The sequence below is a fragment of the Pseudorca crassidens genome, chromosome 9, assembly GCF_039906515.1.
Source record: "Pseudorca crassidens isolate mPseCra1 chromosome 9, mPseCra1.hap1, whole genome shotgun sequence".
Lineage (NCBI taxonomy): Eukaryota > Metazoa > Chordata > Mammalia > Artiodactyla > Delphinidae > Pseudorca > Pseudorca crassidens.
The window spans coordinates 69,681,769-69,702,783 of record NC_090304.1 but is presented as its reverse complement, the minus strand read 5'-3'; the positions used below and the strand labels follow the sequence as shown (position 1 = coordinate 69,702,783).

The window sequence follows — 21,015 nt, the reverse complement described above, 5'->3', positions numbered from 1 at the left end:
AGCACACTTCCTGTACATCACATAAGTGGCTACGCTGCTTGTTTTATTGCCAATGGTGTGCTATTGTGAGAAGAGCATGGGTTCTACCTAAATGGGAAAAGAATTTGAAAAAAATAGATACATGTATATGTATAACTGAATCACTTTGCTGTACACCTGAAAGTATCACAACATCGTTAATCAACTATACTCCAATATAAAATAAAACGTTTTTTTAATTAAAAAAAAAAGAAGAGCATGGGTTTTAGAGGCTGGCAGCCCTGTATTGGAGTACCAGCTTCCTCTTACTAGCTGTGTGATATTGTGCACATTATGTATGTTCTCTGAGCCTCATTTTCCCCATCTGTAAATGGGGATAAGAACCAGGGCAATATTTCAGGGCTGGTGTGAACGTTCAGGGTCAGAACATGTCCTACTGTGAGCTCTGTGCCTCCGGGGCGCTCTCCCTTCCCGAATTTCCTTCCAGTAAACACGAGCGGAAGAAATAATGATGCATTACTACTTCCGACTCACTTTCAGTTCCGGCATCCCAGCCATTCTTCCGGATGGAATCGCAGTCAGAACGGCAGGGGGACACGGCAGGGAGGTTGGGGGCCACACTGCACACGACCACACCCCGCCTGGCCGTCAGGATGCGCGGTGACTCGGGGTGAAATGTAGTCATCTCCTGGTGCTCGCCGCCCAGCCCATCCACGATCTTGTCCAGGTTGCTCCTGGAGTCGCTCTGGAAGCACGGGGTGTAGGCCATGGGGCGCACGGGGACCTGCGGGGGCCCCACCTCCTGGTAGACGTTGCGGCTGTCCCCGCCGCCCCGCAGGTTCCGGAATGGAATGCCGTTGCTCTTGTTGAGCAGGGCGGCCGTAGCAGGGTCCTGCACCAGTGTGATGTTGTTGCGGGAGTAGTTCTTGCGGAAGACCTTCTTGCGGAAGAAGATGAAGAGGATGACGAGGACGAAGATGACGCAGAGGACCACGGCGATGCCGATAAGCTCCTCCTTCCCCACGTAGGAGTGGCCGGCCTGGATGTTGGGTACCACGACGGGGCGCAGGCCGCAGTACTGCCCCACGTAGCCTGGTGTGCAGTTGCAGAGGAAGGAGCCAAACACGTTCACGCAGGCGCCGCCGTTCTCACACTCCTCCCGCTCGCACTCGTTGACGTCCTCCTCGCACCTTCGCGACAGAACACACAAAAGCCCCCCTCAAACATCAGGACCTGCGGACGTTCCATGTTAAACCGACATCTTTAAAGGAGAAAAAGCGGACTTCCCTGGTGGCACAGTGGTTGAGAGTCCGCCTGCTGATGCAGCGGATACGGGTTCGTGCTCCGGTCCGGGCAGATTCCCACTTGCCGCGGAGCGGCTGGGCCCGTGAGCCATGGCCGCTGAGCCTGCGCGTCCAGAGCCTGTGCTTTGCAACGGCAGAGGCCGCAACAGTGCCGCGTACAGCAAAAAAAAAAAAAAAAAGAAAGAAAAAGTACCTAAAGGGTACCTGAAGCAAGACAAAAATGATGTGATGCAGTGTATATGGGAGGTGGGTGAGCATTTATGCGCCCCCCGTAGACCCCGGTGATCATCATGCATTAAAGGATTTCTCCCAATGCAGTCTCTCCCACATTCTGACCCTAGCGGGTCGGAGGAAGGAAACGGCTGCCATGGGAGAGAAGAGAAGGAGCAGAAAAAGAAACCACAGATGCTGTTGAAGACGTACTGGCCTCCAAAATGCTCAGGGCCAGATGCATCTCAGAATGTAAAATTTTGCAATTTTAGAAATGACATACAGTACATATCTTTCATATTATGTAGAATACCCACCCCATCCCAGGAACTGGTGCTGACATAGGGCCCATAACCAAATATGCCAGTGTTTCTACAGTAAAACATATGGATATTCACAATAAATGAGGGAAATAAAGACTAGAAGTAGCCTCAGAATGGGTTTGGCTGACTTCGCCACGAATTTATCCTCAGTCCTTTTAGTTCTCAGAGCTTCTGGTATTGTAGAGCGACACTTAAAGAGCTGTGAAGCTAGACACCCTATAATAGAGTTTCCAGGGAGGAGAAAGTTTTTGGTTTTGACATTTCTCTCTAATAGATACAGTCATGTTTGGTCTCTCTGGGAAGCAGGGGTAATAGGGCGTATGTAGGCAGTGGGTGGAGGGCTACATAGCATTGTATCTTCTGGATTCTATGCTTACGTTAAAGGCTAAGGCTAACGCAGATTATCAGGAAAAATGATTAAAGCATTCTAACGAAAAATAAATCCATTTTATTCTCTTTAAAGCAATCCGTGACTTGTTTTGAGTATAATTATAAGGCAAACATGTAAGTCTTACTCTTTCTTAGTTTAACATTATTTAAGAACACAGATCTTTCTTCTTCCCTGTCCTCTACTTCCCTAGTTATTCTGATATGTTCATTTTAAAAGGCCCGATCACTTCTATTTTTGGTAATCCACCTTTTAAAAGGTAGTCAAATGTCCCTAATTTGAACAGATTGAGGCCAGGTCAGCTGGAAATTAGTCAGAATCACAGAGTATTTAAAAATAAATGCAGCTTTATTACTTTAAATTACATCCAACAATTCAAAGTCAGCTAAGTATTTCCTGGTAAAGTCCTCGGGAGATTTACTTTAATGAATACGTAAGACTGATCTGTAATTAGAATATCACTTTGCTTGAGATTACGTATACATATATATATATACTTCTAAAACCATCAAGGATAGTTGAAAGCGTTGTTTTACTAAGAACTTAAAACATTCCCTTTCCATTCGGCTCACACTTTAATTTCCCTCTTCCTTGGGGGAAAAAAAGATTTGCAAAGGAAACGTAAGTTTTCAGTTTCTCAGAATGATCATAAAATGCTAGAAAGTAGAGCCCAGTTTATGAGTTCTGGGGAAATGGATAGTATATCTGCCTCAGAGCTATACTGGAAATATTAGGGGTCAGAGAAGACTTTCCTTAAAAGGATTGTTTTCCTGATTACAGAACACATAGTAATTGTATAAATTTTTGAAAATATAGAGAAGTATAAAGTAAAAATATAATTAACCCATAACTCCACTACCCAGAGATAATCCCTGATAACATTTTAGTCATTTGTAAGCACGCTTTATATTCAGATATTAACCCTTTGCCCATCCTATTAGTGGTGAATATTTTATGCGAGTTAGGTGTTTTTTTGTTGTTGTTTTTTGCTTTAATATTTATTTATTTGGCTGCGCCGGGTCTTAGTTGCAGCACGTGGGATCTTAATCGCCGGTGCGGGGTCTTTAGTTGCAGCGTGCAGGATCTTTTTTAGTTGTGGCATGCGGGATCTAGTTCCCTGACCAGGGATTGAACCCGGGCCCCCTGGATTGGGAACGTGGAGTCTTAACCGCTGGGCCACCAGGGAAGTCCCAATCCCAGTTAGTTTTTTACTGTTTGGTTTTCTTAGCAACAAGAAGCAGCGTAGAGAAAGACTAATTGCACAATCTCACTTACGTGACTCCAGTGAGCCCAGCTTTGCAACTGCAGATGAAAGTGTTTCCTATGGGGTCACAGGAGCCTCCATTCCGGCAGGGGTTTGGGAAGCAGGCTGTGATCTCCGATTCACAGTTTCTCCCGGTGAACTGGGAGAGACAGGTACACTGATAACCTGGAGAAACAGAGGAACTCATGAGCCATGGATGCCACTGGTAATGCTCAGAGTGCACGGACTCGGCCAGACATGGCCTAATTCCTCTGAATCAAATCTTAGGCAGGGCCCAAATTCCCAAGATGATTAGCAAATTGGTTATTTTGAACTTGGAACCCATCTTGCCACAAAAATGCCAAGTAATGGTTTGGAGCTTGTGCTAGTCCACAAAAATTCACCTAATTAACCACATACATGAATGCTAGTGAGAATGGTAAGCGACACCCAGGGAACAGATCCCAAAAACAGAAACCAGGATGGGGCAGAAGATGCTTTCCCCACCAGGCTGCTACTGTAAAAGGTAGGATGTCTCCATGAAGGAGTTTATCGTAGGTTCCATACTCATTTCATTAGAACTCATTCTACAGTAGCTTCCTGAGAAGGGGTTTATAAGAAGTCAATGTTGTGAGACCTTGCACATGTTTTTACTCCACCCTTACACTTCTTTGATAATTATGTATGGAATTCTAAGCAATTCCCTCTATGTTACTTTTGAGAAATCCAAAGTTGTTTTGGTTCCTGAAGTTTGTGTGTGACCTAGTTTCCTTTTGTCGCTAACAGTTTGGAGGGGCTTCTCCTGTCCCCAACAATTTTCTGAGCTTTCACAATGATGTACACTTAACTTGAACCAGTACTGGGCTCTCACAATCTGGAAACTGTGAAACTTTCTTTATTGCATTGATGATTTCCTTTGTTTTCTCTATTCTGTTTTTATGGAAGTTTTATGGTTTGGATCTTAGATTATTTGGATCTTCCTTTAATTTTATCTTTCTCTCATGTTACACTTCTGTGGGGTTTTGCTTTACTTTCCGAGAGAGTTTCTCATCTTTTGAAACTTTTATTGAGATTTTCATTTATGTTATCATAAATAGTTTCTTCCAAGTTGCTTTTCTCTGTTTCTGTGATTTGGTCTCTGTGAAGGTAGATTTTATGTATCAAGCTGATTAGGCTACGGTGCCCAGTTATTGGTCAAACACTAGTCTAGATGTTGCTGTGAGGGTATTTGTGGATGTGATTAACGTTTATAATCAGTTGACTTTAAGTAAAGCAGATTACCCTACATAATGTGGGTGGATTTTATCCATTCAAAAGAAGGCCTTAAGAAGAAGGAATGCTGCCTCAAGACTGCAACACAGAAATCTTGGCTGAATTTCCAGATACGAGGATTTCAAAGTAAAGACTGAAAAATCTACTCTTCATGAATTTCCAGCCTGCTGTCCTGCCCTATAAATTTCAGACTTGCTAGCCCCACAATCTTGTGAACAAATTTCTTAAAAATCAATCAATCAATCAATCAGTCAGTCTATCTCTCTCTCTACCTACCTATCTATAATGTACCTATCTACCTTTCCATCAATCATCTATCTATCTGTCTATCTATCGTATTGTTTCTGTGTCCCTGGAGAACCTTAATACAGTCCATCTCTTCCACATGAGAGGATTTCCTTTTTCTGGTAATCCTGGCTTATCAGCTCATATTGAAGAGTGGGGTCGAAGAAAACTAGAAATCGAAATCTGATAGGAAGCTCTAAGCACATCAGTGGAGCTTGTCAACAATACTGTGTCAGTACCCTTGGGTTGCTCAAGGTTGGTTAATTTCCACATTAATGGCTCTATCATCTGCCCAGAGGGAGGGTAAAGGCTGGTTTCTAATGTTTGGGGGAGTGGGTGGTAGTAGAGGAAGAGTATTTGTGGGTCTCAGCATCCAACAAGCACATCCTATTTACTTTGGTTTGCAAATAACCATCCCCACTCTTATTTGAAGGGCTCTTGGGCTAACCTCTGCTCCCCAAGTGGTCAGTGACTGATGCTGGGATATTGTAGATTGATCTCTATAGGTATAAGATAGCTAATAATCTATAGATTGAAATACAGCATGCTCTCATGGACGTTTTACTGAATCGCCACTCCAGAGAACTCTCACATACAGGAGGACATTATGACTGTGTGTGGGTGTTCATAGGTTTGGAGAGAGAAGGACTCATATTCAGGAGGCAAGTGGAAGAGGCAAGAGAGAAATCTTTACACTCCTAAGAGGAAGGAACTGGGTAGCCCCAGCCTTCCTGGCACTAAGAACCCAGAGGGCCAGAGGTTGAGGCTCTGAGAGAGAGACATAATACTCTTGAATGCAACACCAATGAAATACCAGGGAACTAATATATAAGGAAAGACCACTGTTGATGCAAACTGTGTCCAGAGATGGGCGGCCTGAAGTCTATGGCCAGGATCCAATAGTCTGGGGTCTGCTTGCTTCAACTTATGCTGCTGACTTGGGGTAATTTTTTTTCCAATTTGGGCAGTTGCTCACCTAAATGGAAGTGGGGATTGCTGAAAGCAGTTGGAACTGGGAAAAATGCTTCTTTTTGTCACCTGGCTAGTCTTTGGTGAGGATGGCATGACATTTAGAGGGAGAGTGACTTGTGAGAATGAATTCAATTCCTTTTAAGACTAAAGGGCGGGGCGGAACAACCACAGTAGGGAATCTGCAAAGCAGGGCAGTGATGAGTAGGGAGGGCAGTCAGGAGGGGGAACGTAAGGCAAGGTGGGTCAGCTCAGGTACAGTTCCTCCTTCTCCAGCTCCTATTTGACAAGCCCTGGCCTTTTCTCAAATAAAACCATAGCGGCAGTAGTAGGGGGCCAGGGAGGGGCAAGGAGGAACTGTCTGGAAATAAGGGACATTTGAATCACTATTATGGAAACTGGATTCTAACGAGGGTCATGGGTTTGATTATTTTGATTGGGTGTCTTTCTGCCTTGGAAAATCAGAATTTAAAATGAGGCACTCCCCTTGGGGCTTCCCTGGTGGCGCAGTGGTTGAGAGTCCGCCTGTGGTTCGTGCCCCGGTCTGGGAGGATCCTACCTGCCGCGGAGCGGCTGGGCCCGTGAGCCATGGCCGCTGAGCCTGCGCGTCCAGAGCCTGTGCTCCGCGACGGGAGAGGCCACAGCAGTGAGAGGCCCGCATATCGCAAAAAAAACAAAAAACGAGGCACTCCCTCTAGTGCACTGTTTTACTCTCACACATTTCCTTCTGCATTTTGTCATTTTCATTATCTTCTGTGGGATATCCAGAGCTACTTGATGCAGCCATCAGCCTGACTGATTAACCTATTCACTGAGTGTCTAAGCCATCGGCAGCGGTGTGCTGGAGCCAGCTCATCTAGGGTGGAGGGTACTGAATTTTAAGTATTCAAGAATTGGGCAGACAGTTACTAAACCACTGGTAGCCTGATGCCAGCAAGGCTGGGAATATTTACACCACAGAAATCAGCAAACACGGCAGATCAAGGCTTTTGTTTTTAGAGACTTGGTTTTCCAGCACACCCCTGAAATAGGGACTGGGGATACAAAGCCAGAAAAACACCATCGACGAGCACAGAGCACTACTAACTTTGCACGAGGCAGAAGCCCTGTTCTACCTCTGAGAAAACTAGCTGTCCATTTTGAAGAAGATGATGATGGTGGTAGCTAACATTTAGTGACATTTATTATGGACCAAGAACAGTTCTAAGCACTTTACATGTATTAACTCATTTAAATCTTAAAACAAGGCTTCAATGAAGGTACTATTATTATTCCAATTTTATAGATGAGGAAACCAGGGTACAGAGAAGTAGAGTACTTATTTGCAGTCATGAAACTAGTGTAGACTTGAACCCCTGTAGTCTGGCTCCAGAGTCCTGAGTTGTTCAGTATTATCCTGAATTGTAAGTTTAACAATCATACTTTATTACACTCTCTATCTGGATTTCTCTGTTTATTAAAAAGAGAAGCAAACTTTCTAGAATCTGTTCTCGTGATGTCAAACCCATGGGACAAGGGAGGCAGAGACCCTTTTGAAGAAATCTTGCCTAAAAGCAAGAAAAAACTTTAAATTTGGAGGGATTTTTATGTCAACATGATGAAAGGGAAAAGCAATTGGATTTAAAAAAGTGGTCAGATTTTCTTTTTTAATGAAAGAAAAGTTATATTTGCTATTTAGCCTTTGTGAAAGAGGCTTGTTGATAAAATTAACCTGTTCTAATGAAGCATTATTTATGATCTCATTATCCTGGCCTGGGCCTTATTATTAATAATTTTTAAAATGTCAACAAGTCTGCCATAATGATATTAAGTGATGTAACGTCTAAAATCACTTTGTCATTCTATGAAGGATCACAATAATCCCATGAAAGGTAAATAAGAGGCCCCATTAACATCCCTACTCTATGGGGGTGCTGGAGAGAATAGTGGCTTAGTTCAACTATGTATAGCTAGTAAATGATCAGTTTGAACTTGAATCCAGGCTTTCAGATTCTCAAATCTTTCTACAAGACTGTATTGGCATTGGAATTTGTCAGTAAGCCAGAACTCACAACTTACTAGGAATCAGGAGGGGCTTGTAGTTACTCCCCACAACTCTCCAGGGAGCCAATGAGATGCAGTGAGACGGACAGCATCAGACATCCTTCTGGGAGCCAAATAATCATCAAATAATAAAGCTAATAGCATAATAAAGCTTCTGCTCTCCCAAAGCATTACCATATGTTGATATAAAACACAAATAGAGGGAACAGAATTCCCAAAGATAGGCAGGCATTATTTGATCACAAATAATATTTTAACACTTTTGTGAATGTAAAAGAAAAATAAAATTCAGTGGATAATCTCAAAGTCTTATTAGAAAGAGTAGATTTTTTGTCTTGGGTTGGGGGAGAATGTCAAATAAGTAAACTATCACCAAGAACAGCAGCTTATTATGCGCTAGGAAAAATGCTAAGAACTTTCCATGCATTATCTCACTTAATACTTGACAACAACCCTCTGCTGAGAGTACTATTATTTTACCAAAGGGGAACTGAGGCTTACATAAGATTGTTTGCCCAAAGTTACACAGTCAGTAAGTGGCAGATGCTACTTCGTACCAGTTTCCAGATGTAAAAAAGATAACTGTCACACTAGCACTGAAATACCTATTAAAAACAAACAAAAACAATGCCATAGCTTCTCTCCTCTCAAATCCTTGTGAAATGAAAAGTGTATTTTATTTTATCTAAAAAATTTTTTAACATCTTTATTGGAGTATAATTGCTGTACAATGCCGTGTTAATTTCTGCTTTATAACAAAGTGAATCAGCTATACGTATACATATACTCCCACAACTCCTCCCTCTTGCGTCTCCCTCCCACCCTCCCTATCCCACCCCTCTAGGTGGACACAAAGCACGGAGCTGATCTCCCTGTGCTATGTGGCTGCTTCCCACTAGCTATCTATTTTACATTTGGGAGTGTATATATGTCCATGCCACTCTCTCACTTCGTCCCAGCTTACCCTTCCCCCTCCCCGTGTCCTCAAGTCCATTCTCTATGTCTGCGTCTTTATTCCTGTCCTGCCTCTAGGTTCTTCAGAACCAACTTTTTTTTTTTTAGATTCCATATATATATGTGTTAGCATATGGTATTTGTTTTCCTCTTTCTGACTTACTTCACTCTGTATGACAGACTCTAGGTCCATCCACCTCACTACAAATAACTCAATTTCGTTTCTTTTGATGGCTGAGTAATATTCCATTGTATACATGTGCCACATCGAGAAGTGTATTTTAAAGCCTTGCCTCAAAGCTGTGCTCTTGTTTACAATCCTTCTAGTTACAGCCGATACAGATGGTTTTGAAATCTGCACCCAGATGAATTTAAAATGCCCCCTCCTTTCCTTGCTCAAAGAAGAACATTGCAAAACCTATGAAACGCAAAAACAGAAGTGGTTTGAGCAATTATAGAATGAATTTGGGCTGTGTAGGCAAATAATCAAGATAATTCCTATCTTACTCCTTTGACTTTAAGTCATTTTCCGACCTGATTCACCCAAGTAATAGCGTCCACCTTCGGCCCTGTTCACCTGGGGTAGGTGAACATCATTCTGATCCAGTTTGGCTGCCTCGATAAGGAAACATCTACCTTCCGCACGAAGGTGGAAGTAATGACAGATGTGCAACTAGCACTTGGGATCTGAAGTCAGCGTCAACCACTATGCTGCTGAATTACGACTGCATTTAGACACTCCAGGAACTTTACAGTTTGGGGAGGCAGCTGTGATGTGGTGGGTCCGTCTAAGTTCTGGCTGCTCCTCACCAGCTGGGTGTGATCATGGCCGAGCCGCCTGACCTCTAGGGACCTCCCTGTTTTTATCTGATAATTAAGCCTCACTAATACCCACTTCATAGGGGATAATAAGGTTTCTGGATTCATCAACCACAATGCAGCCCACAAACATTAGGTGCTTTATTGTTGTAATTACTGTAATTACTATGGATTCTGAAATCAGCTTCATTTCTGGGTTGCTCATAAAGCAAACAAAAGAAAGCCATGGGAGTTTTTTCACTCTGACTTTTAGGCTGAATATTGGGAAATACTGAAAATTCTAGTCCACGTGAATCTCAATGAGTTTGAGAAAACTGGTGGCCACGTTATCACGTGAGATGCTAATCATAAGTGGAGTGAGCTTAGCTGAGGACTATGGCCTCTGTCATTACTTCACCCTCTCAACTTGTAGTCACTCTGACCTTTCTCTTTCCCTAAGCAGGGTCCATGCAATACCTTTAGACCTTGTAAGATGAAAACCTTTGCAGGTGAGACCTCTAATTTCCCCTAGGAAAGCTGGTTCACATTTCACATATTGTATATTGGGCTGAACCTCTAATACTTTCCTTGAGGACCTGGAAACATTTAATGTGTTAACATTAAGCACAAAGTAAATTTTCACCTTCTGGCATGTTCTTTTGTGTCTGCACATAACCTGGCTGCTTTAGGGTTTTTCTATTAATATCAATATTATATTATTAATGCTGTTACCATGAGGCTTTTCTAAAGTACCCCCCAAAATTACCTCAGTATTTAGAAGAAAGTCACCCAGAAAAAAAAACTTTTTCCCCATTAGCTGCAAAGCTCAGTCAAATTTGTCCATAGTATATTATCTGGGAGCCTGGCTTTTCCTTTCTCTGTCCCCCTGTGCTCAGTGGGCCAGTGGGCTGAGCACATACAGGGAACCTCTCTAATTCCCTTAAGCCAGCTGTGAAGGGTGGGAGGCCACATAACTGGATCCACTGGTCACAGAGACAGCAACACAGAGAATTTAACACAGAGCTCGACACAAATCAGTCACTTCATTAAAGTCTGATAGACTGAATTAATCTAGACACTTACAAGTTAGGGGCCCAAAATACTCAGCAAAATGATGTGCTACTCAAAGTAGCACAGGTCACTCTGTAGCTGAAGATGCTTCTATGCCCAACTATTAACAAAATCTGGGAACTTGTTGTTTTATGCACCTCGCTTAGAGGGAGTAGGTATGCACTATTACTTTTATCTTTGAAAGGGGGCTCAGGTGACCCCAAACTTCTGACTGTCTGGGGAACAAAGTTCAATCTTTACACTAAATCAATTATTAAAAATGCAGGCTGTGCATCTGACATTCAATTTCTGAATGTCTTATGTCTCCTGTAATTCACTGATTCACATTCTGGCAAATACAGAGTTTACTGGGATTCCCAAATGTCAGTGGTTCTCAAACTCAGAATTGCATAAAACTGTCTTGGAGGCTTGTTAAAAACAGAGATGCCCGAATTCCACACTTGCAGATTCTGAGATTCTGATTCGTAGGTTTGGGTCTCTTTCTTCCTCCAAAGTTTTCACTGAGAAATTTTTTCTTGGTGGTAAATTCAGTAACTTGCAAATACAACTCAGTGACCTAGGAGAATGTTCCTTGGATGTGGACAGTGGATGACAGAGGCAAGTCAATAGATTCTCCTTTTCCCTTAACAACCAAGAGACTCTTCTATAACAAGCTCTTGTTTTAATCAGGTCCTCAGATGGTACAGAGGCACCTTGGAGTTTGAGAACCACTATATACAACACACGAAAACAGAAAAGAACTCATTTGTTTTTGGCGTTTCAGGGCAGTTCAGAGACAGAGAGAGAAATCAACGTATCACCTAGGGATATTGTTAAAGTACAGATTCTGATTCATTCTGAGTTGCTGCATTTTTAACATTTCCGGTGATGTGGCTTCTGCTGGTCCCTGGAACACACTTTGAGTAACAAGGGTTAAGAGCATAGGCTGGGGGGCTGGGCGGGGGGGAGGAGTTCCGCAAACCTGGATCACATCCTGCTTCTTCACTTTACTGTGTGATGTTGGGCTAGTTACTTAAGCTCTCTGGCCTGTTTCTTTATCTGAAACATGGGGGTTGAAGGGAGCAACTAATAGTACCGATCCAGAGTACTGGGGTAAGAACTGTGTCACAGCACAGGTAACAGTACCAAGCACATAGTCACAAAATGACAAACTAACAAATGGAACTCTACCATCGAAAAAGTTATCAACTTCTCCTTTTAAGAGTTAAGCTTGCAGTCTCATGAAAGTCATCTGAATGACTATTTCTGACCTGGTAGTCATCAGTTGCTGCCTTGCTTCGCCAAATTATAGTTTAGCCTCAACTTGGCATTCCGGTCGTGGGCTTGAGCTGAGTAGGATAGGATAAGGCACGAAGGACTGGGGCCTCCTTTTCAGATCGTGGGTGCTCACTGGGCTGCTGCCCACCCACTGGGTCTGGAAACGCAGGGGTCACGATGGGACTAGGCCATTTCTTTTCCATGGTGGTTGCTATTTCCAGTTCATGTTTATGAAATACATATAATTTTAAGGCTTTACCAAGAGAGAGCCTTCCCTCTGTGGTTGATTTATAGAGTCATATTTACCCTCTTATTACAAGTCAGCGTTCTGGGCTTTGACTTCCCTGGGGTTCCCGTGGTTTGCTCCTGGGACAGTCAGAGGGATAACCCTGGTCAAATCTGCTGACCATGCCGTTCCAAGCTAGTAGACTCGGCTTCCTTGCCCCTCATGCCAAGGGTTTGGTTGGGTTTGGAGGTGGCTGGAGCAGAATCCTGCTTCTCTGAAAGAAATCTGCTTCTTGCTGTGGGTTGCCTGCTATTAAAACTCTGAATGCTCTGGAACAAGGGCCTCGTGCTAGGATTGTCACAATTAGAGAGTGGAGTCTGTCACCAGGAGAGCCAATGACCAATACCCCAGCATTCTTGAAGGGCCAAGAGAATGATTATGTTAAAACATGTCTCATGGAATTTTAGAGCAACACATAACTCAGGGTTCCAACAACAGTAAGATGTTCAAACCGTGAACTTGTGTTATCAACATTCTCACATGGAGTCACTTTAAGCACCTCACTCTACTTTCTCCAGTTCACATTTCCTATCTGAATACTCCATGCATCCTAGCCTTCGATCTGGGGAAGCAAGACTCTTTTCCTATGATTAGATACCCTGGTAGCCAGAGGGAATTCTTCCAGGCATGAATATTCTTTCATTAATGACTCAGTATTATTGTTCTTTTTATTTTATTTATTTATTTTTTTATATTGTTCTTTTTAAACCATCATTCACAACTAAGATGACTTTTCCTTTATTTATTTATTTATTTTTGTGGTACGGGGGCCTCTCACTGTTGTGGCCTCTCCCGTTGCGGAGCACGGGCTCCGGACGCGCAGGCTCAGTGGCCGTGGCTCACGGGCCCAGTCGCTCCGCGGCATGTGGGATCTTCCCGAACCGGGGCACGAACCCGTGTCCCCTGCTTCGGCAGGCGGACTCTCAAACACTGCGCCACCAGGGAAGCCCTCCTTTATTTTAAATAAGCTTATAATTAGCGAAATACTTTCATAGATATGAGGTAAAGGGAAAATTGTTGGTTCTTCCTTTTCTTGTCCTCCCATCCCTCCCTACTATTTGGCAAGAATGTAGGGAATTTGCAGATAGGATACGGAGACCTACCAAGAATTCCTCTGATAATGGGGGCAAGAAAATGGATTCTCTCTCCTCTTTCTTAGAAACCAAAACCCCAATCCTGACAGCCAGGAAGCAGGTAGGTACCTCCTCACACATCAGAAGAGGGCTCCTGGACTCCCCTGGTGGTGCAATGGTTAAGAATCTGCCTGCCAATGCAGGGGACACAGGTTTGATCCCTGGTCCAGGAAGATCCCACATGCCGCGGAGCAATGAAGCCCGTGCGCCACGACTACTGAGCCTGCGCCCTAGAGCCCGCGAGCCACAACTACTGAGACTGCGTGCTGTAACTACTGAAGCCCTCGTGCCTAGAGCCCGTGCTCCACAACGAGAGAAGCCACCGCAATGAGAAGCCCGCACATCGCAACGAAGAGTAGCCCTCACTTGACGCAACTAGAGAAAGCCTGCACAAAGCAATGAAGACCCAACGCAGTCAAAAAAAAAAAGGCTCCTGTGCCTTTGATTCCCCAGGGAAGCAACAGAAACACTCTTCCTGGATTTTCTGGTGAGTGGCCACGAGTTTGGTGGCCCTGGGCTCAGTACTGTTATGCATGAGAGCACGGTACTTCCCCATCTGGACCACACCCGGGGGGCTCCTGAAATAAGGACCACTGGGCCCTCTCAACTAAACAGGTAGTAGGCTTGAGAGAAGGGAGTTGTATAGATGGAGGTGAGGAAAGACACTTTCTTTGTTTAAGGAAAACATTAGCCTCCTGGTACAAAGGAGAGCTTGAGCTCATGAAAGGCTTTATTCCCTTGGAAGAAAGAGTACCTCCTGTAGAATCCCAAACCCAAGCCCAAGCCCAATCACAGGGGAAAGTGAGGAACAGGGAACAAAGAGGAGTTTGAGAGAGGATGCAACCCATGGGTAAAGTTGGGTCCGTGGGGAGGGGAAAGCAGGTTCTTTAGACCATGTGAAAAAGTATATGGCAGGTGGGTCCTCAGTCCTGAAATTTGGTTAAACCAAACGAGATTAAAAAAATAGAGGAAAATTGCTGTTTCTGATGTGGGTCATAGTCATTTAATGAACATACCTGCACTGAATATTTAGCTCAGGGATTTCATGGCAATTAAAAAATTAAAATGTACACTGAAGAAAAAGCAAGATTCCTCAGTCTTTTTCCTTAATACAGTGATTATTACTATTTTAAAGCTAACCCATTGTGGAAGCCCATAGCTTTGCCGGCAAAAACAACGTCCTGCCATCGTTAAAAGTATGTTACAATTTGTGGCTATGTACCCAGCATTTGACATGGAGTGGTGTTCTATTTCAGCCCAAATTTAATTACATGCTCCTTTTATATATTGTGGATGGCTCACAGTAGCAGCATTATTTTGCCTGGTGAAAAACTGGCCACGACTTGTCATAATGGGCTGGTTTATAGAACCACTGAAGTATAGTTACTGCCCTTCATTCAGGAATTATGGCGCCGTAACAACCCTTTACTTACATATACTGCTGAGACAGTAAAAACAGCAAATAGATTTCTTAAATCGAGACAGCAGAAATTTCCCCCCAGGGCACTTGGCCCTCATTGTGGCAGTAACATATGCAAGTCTAAGTAACTTCGTTGTCTGTGTTTCGGCACTGCATCATTTCATGGGCAGTTCATAACATTCTAATAATAAAATCGACTCTACATTTGGAGTTGGGCTTCACGAACATTAGATGGTAATGCACACAGCAGAATCTCTAAGTGATTTGTGAGGAAGGTTTAAATTTGGTAATCACACTCCCACTGAGAGGTTCTGCAGAGGAGCTAAAGTGGAATCAGGAGTTAGGCCGTTGCGGTGGCAAAGCCTTCAACCAGGAGAGCGCCTGACCTAGTTTATATCAACACGGATCCTGCATCTGGGTAAAGTCAGGGATGCTTTCATCGTCAGACTCCTAGGACTTAAATAACCTTGGCTTTTCCCTCAAACAATAGAAACCCTCTATAAATCTACACCACTCCTGCCCTCTTTTTTGGCCTACACTGCTCTTTCTTTCATCTTCATGATGTATCTCTGGGGGGAATTTTACAGGGGTAAAGTATCATTGCCCTCACTGACTGGTTTGTCCTGATATTTCATGTAAATTGCCCTCTCCTTATTCTCGACTTTCTAATCCTTCATAGAGTTGTCCCTAGACTTACTTGTAATACACACGTTTTAAAAGCATGCTCTAAAACATGTCCACTACACTTCTATTTCTGGGGTGGTGGGTTCACCCTACACATCCCTTAGCTTCTAGTAGAATTATATGGCTACCTGTGAAAGGATAGTGCATGGATGCCATAACTCAGAGTGCTACCCATTGTTCTGCAGTGACTTGCAAGTGGTCCAAAGGGGCAGATACTTAAAAGGAGATCCTATTCCTCCAGGCTGCTGAGGCCTGGAAGGGTGTGGAGTGGGCAGGGAAGGGGGCAGCCGTGCCAGCATCTTCTGGGCTCCTGCAGCCAGCTCACTGCGCCTGTGGGATGCTGCAAACGGATTGGCTAAACTGGACGTTCCTGTAATTGTCAAGCTTTGTGACTTCCTTAAAGGGGATTAAGAAGCTGGGCCAGCATTATGGGTGCATACACCTCTCTGGGAGAGCACTTGGGTTGGTCATGCTTGTGACAGCGAGTCCCCCTTCAGGTCTGCCCCCCACCGCCCCTACCCCCCCCCCCAACTCCCCCCACCCCCTCCTGGCAGGGGCAGGGTGCCCAGGGTGCAGGCACACTCACCCCCGGAGGGCAGTCCGGCGCAGCTGCCTCCGTGCTGGCAGGGGCTGCGCTCGCAGGCGTCAGGGTAGAGCACGCAGCCCAGCTTCAGCTCGGTCAGGCCCACCACCTCGGCGAAGCTGCTGCGCTTGTTCTGCAGCGGCAGTTCGTTGTTATTCAGCACCACGGAGTCCAGGCAGCCCTGGAAGCCGCTCAGCACCTGCGTGACCCGCGTGTCGGTCAGGCTGCGGATGTTATCCGCCTGCACCAGGGCCCCGAAGTAGATGGTACTCTCGGTGCTCAGCGTCTGGAAGTAGAGGGGCGCCCTGCGCCGCTCCACGTAGCTGTCGTCCAGGGACAGGCTCGTGAAATTGCGGTTGAGCTCCAGGAAGACCGAGTGCCAGCTCCCGTCGTTGACAGCGCGGCCCGAGATGCCCAAGATTCCGGGGCCGCTGCCGCAGTCCAGCTGGAACCACAGCTTGCCGTCCACGATCTGTGCGGGAACGAACACCGCAGCGCTTTTTAATATGCATCTGGCAATAAGTTCCTGGACACCCTGTTCCCAACCAGCCTGGGCTTTAGAATGGACAACGCTTTTGATCCAGCCATAAATCTGCTGTGGTTTGATTTTTAATAGTAACTCTCCCTCCTCATTATATGCCGTGCAAATGCATGCCTGATATTTCACAAAGCTTCTTGTATTTAGCAATATGACCACAGGTTCAGAAAGCCACACTTACATATTTAAGAATGCTCCTATTCTTTCCGTCTTCATCCTTTAAAAATTCACAGCTATTTCTTGTTTAGGGAGTCTGTTTATTCTCTGCGCCCTTCCTAGTTACTACCAGCACAGGAATGATTTCTGTGGACTCATTAATATTAATTATGAATATTTATTGAACATCTACTATGTGCTAAGCAATGTGCTAGGTGCTATGGGGACCACTGTTAGCAAAAGTGGTCTGCCCTCATGGGGCTTATATTTGAGCGAGGGAGATGGCTATTAATCAGATCAGCACAGAAATACATATATACTCCCCAGGTAAGTTTGTGTGACTGTGCTGTAGGGGAGAGAAAGAGGCCAGGTAGATTTCTTACTTCGCAGCATCATACATATTTAAGATGTAAAAACCCTCCTATTAAACACTAGCCATCTGCTTAAAACAGTTCTTCAGGACCGCTGCTCATCATTTAGGTTAAGATTATCTCACAAAGTGCTCAGGGCTTGGCCATTTGCTAAGAATGTATGTTTATTTGATGACCTCTGGAACTCCAGAAGGATCTGGTTAACTCTTTACACCTTGTAAATACTTCCAGACCCTGATCTGGGGTCAGCTACAGCAGAGACTTGCCTGCTTTTTTTATTGCACTGGTGCAGAGAGGGCATCCAAGTCCCCCCACCCTCAGCAGCCTGACCCCAGAGGAACACCAAAATCAGGAAAGCGTGCTACTAAAGGATGCTGGCGAGTTGAAAGCTGTTGGGCAGGTACTGGTCCTCTATGGAGACCCAGGTTCAACTGTTGCCGAGGACACAGGCTGGCCTTTGAATCCTCTGTCGTCCACCGTCATCTGCATTTCTCAGAAATGCAAGATGGTTTGAGGATCCAGGGATTGAGGGCTGGACCCATGTCTAGTCAACAAATTGTTATTGGTCCCTGAAGGAATTCACAGCTAGAAAACTGTGAAACAGAAGCTACTTTTCTGGTCTTTGTCCCTGGATCTTGTGGAGGCCAGTGTCTCAGTCACGCCAGGGCAGCTGGCCTTTACTTAGGATCTATGTATAGTCCTATGTGAAAACCTGGGTAGAGAACATGAACTTGTGGAAAAAGAGAGGGGAAGGGACAGAAGGGGAGGGAAGACAGACCTTCCAGGCACTAAGTGCCAAGGAGGTACAAATGTCAAGTGAATTCATAGAAATAAACTGAACCAGTCTTTCCAAAATGTGTTTGGCTACTGATAGATCTGTTAGGAATGATCACAACCTCACCCACCCTCACAAATGGGGTATTTTTCTACGCTTCAGTGTCTTCCGCAGACAACTAATTCTTAGGGTCTCTCATGACTGCCCCTATGGCTCTATGAATTTGCTGTCACCCTCTCTTCCTGCATGTAAAGTTTATGCCACATAAATGTGTGTATATGAAAGGCAGGGGGATCTGTGAACCAGGCAGAGCCTTGGGAATTTAGAAATGAGAAATCTAATTCTGGCTTTGTCATGTATCATCCAGGTCCCTTGGAGAGCATCGGTTGGCCCCTCTGGGTTTGAGACTCCTTCTATGGAAAGCTGTGACTTATTTTACAAGGAGACTGACTGTGTCCACTGCAGCACGGTCAGCCCCTCATTCACAGTTAGTACATACATCCTGCGCTCTGTAATGCAAATGTACGAATGTGAAAAGACTGCAGACAAATTTTAATTTTCTTTTCAGAGACCTTTCGTGTGTAATCTTTGCTGTTGCCTTTGTCATTTTTTCTGTTGTTGTTCAACAAAATGGACTGAATGAATATTGTAAATCATGCCAGAATACTTGCTCAGTGACAACTCCTGGATAATATCCGTATCTTTATTTCAGTGTAAGTAATCAAATGATCAAATGTGACTTTAGGGACTACCTGCCCCTGGCACAGTCCATCTGCTGTTCTGCTCAGTGGCTACAGAGTGGGGTCCCCAGTCTATCGAGGAAAATCTTGTGGTGAGGGTGCAGTTCATCTAAGGTTTGGAAAAGGATGTATTCAATTAATATATTACTCGGTCCATTCCCCTCCCTAACGCCCTACCTCTTGGGATAATAACCAAGTTACAAACTCATCCAGGAGAACTGATGTGGCTCTGACAGCCTCACATACATCGACATTCTATCACTAAGGAACATAAAATTCTCCCATGGTAACACCGAGCATGGTTAAGTTTCCCTTTTTCTTTCCTGTTGAAAATAATAAGAGCGGCAACACCGCTGAATGAATAGAAAGCCAGATGCTTACATGAGCCTCAGGCTTTTGAAAACAAAAATGATCCGTACCTTCAAAATTCTAGGAGTTTGGAATTATAAGCCTTGTCTAGATGACAAACAAGAATGTGGATGCCAAAAGCTACCTTGCAAAAAGTTAATGTTTGGCCATTTCACAAGTATATTATGCCAGGGAGAGGAAAGAACACTTTCATATCTGAGTCCTCTCATCTTGGAAAATTATGTGCCGATCATATTTAGTATTTCTGTCTTCAGAATAGGGTTTATCCAGTTTTAAAGGATCTCTCTTTTAAGAGGACAAAGCTTTCTCAAAGCAGAGGGCAAGCTATTTTAATAGAAACTGAGGTGTGCATGAAGCTGTAAGAAAAGTCTACAGCGAGGATCTGAATGATGTGCGGGGGACGGGGGAGGGGGCAGAGGCACGTAGGCAATGTGTTCAATGAAATGCATAATTCAGAGTGTGGCCCTACTGTTACGAAATATGCAGGTGTTCAGGGTTGTCTGAAATCAGTGATGTGCTTTAACCTGGATCTTCTGTGGCCTGGAGCTTGGGAGACAAGCTATCAGAGCTGTAAGAAGTCATCTTGTAGGAAAGTACGATTTTGAGTAAAAAGTATGAATTATGGCATAAGTCTTACTGCTTCAGATTGTTCATGCGTAGCTCTAGCAAATGCACCATCATGATAAAACTTTTAAGGGGGTCATTAAATATTCTTTGAAAAGCGAACTTCTTGAAAACCTATTTTTAAGGCAGCCATGAATAGCTATCTGGCATACAGTAGATGCTCAAAAAATACACTTTGAATGAATACGTGAGTGAATAAATCTCATTCCTTCAAATCTCTTCTTTTGATAAACACTGCTGTACTCCTGACCTGTTTGCCACTGCCAGAGGGCCAGGTCCACTACTGATTGGTTTAGGCAAGTCAATGATTCTCTCTGAATCTCAGTTTCCTCACAGGCGAAAAAGTAGGCACTCACATCTATGCACAGGAGAGTGAGAATAAAAATATATGTACGTGAAAGTACTTCATAAACTCTTAGGTATTTCATTATTACTATAACGTGTAATTATAAGTTAGCTCACTTCTCAGTGACAGCTTTCATATATCCTTGAAACTCTGGAATCTTGTGAGGTCTTCCTTGTTACTCTTCTGATCTGTGTTGCAAGGATCTGGCTCTTCCAAGTGGACTGTTTTATAAACCAAATGAGCTTTCCTTGACTATCTTCCTCTTAGTCCTGGGGTCTTAACTAGCCATGTCTGAGAATCATCAAAATGAAGTCATGTTTCATCTATAACTTTCCCCAAAGATCAAATGTGATATTTCTAGATTAACAAGCAAGTACTTCTTGTGCTTCTGCTATAATATTGCACCTGAGAGACTAACATAGGGAAAAAGTTACTTGTGTCTCTCCTGGTGATCTGACATGTTTCTTTTATAGGTTCGAGGACAGCCACAGCATCTATCCCACCATTTTCATCCTGACTTTGGCTGCCAGGAAACTCAGAGTTATGGCTTGTGTTCAACTAACCCCTGGTCTAGATTTTTCAATGACGATATTCTGTCCGTCCCTATTTCATTGGTTGAGTCTTAACCTTTTGTTTTCATCTTATTTAAAATTCAAGTATAATTGACTTATCAGATGTGCCACATGATTCGATATTTTGATACATTACAAAATGATCATCAGCGATAAGTCTGGTTACCATCTGTTGCCATACAAAGTTACTACAATATTAATGACTACATTCCCTACACTGTACATTACATCCTCATGACTTATAACTGGAAGTTTGTACCTCCTAATCCCCTTCCCCTATTTTACCTATCCTTGCTTTCATCTTAATGGTGCTTTGATTTTA

General features: G+C 43.9%; 1 protein-coding gene across 1 annotated transcript in view; it reads right to left on the bottom strand.

The window, feature by feature from the left end:
• The window catches only part of FAT3 (FAT atypical cadherin 3), a 158,828-nt gene that overhangs the window by 12,557 nt on the left and 125,256 nt on the right, over positions 1-21,015 (bottom strand). The window contains exons 19-21 of the mRNA XM_067751685.1: positions 16,206-16,674; positions 3,480-3,633; positions 514-1,169 (exon numbers count right to left, since the gene is read on the bottom strand). Coding sequence (XP_067607786.1) covers positions 514-1,169; positions 3,480-3,633; positions 16,206-16,674 — 1,279 coding nt within the window. The remainder of the gene's footprint in view (positions 1-513; positions 1,170-3,479; positions 3,634-16,205; positions 16,675-21,015) is intronic.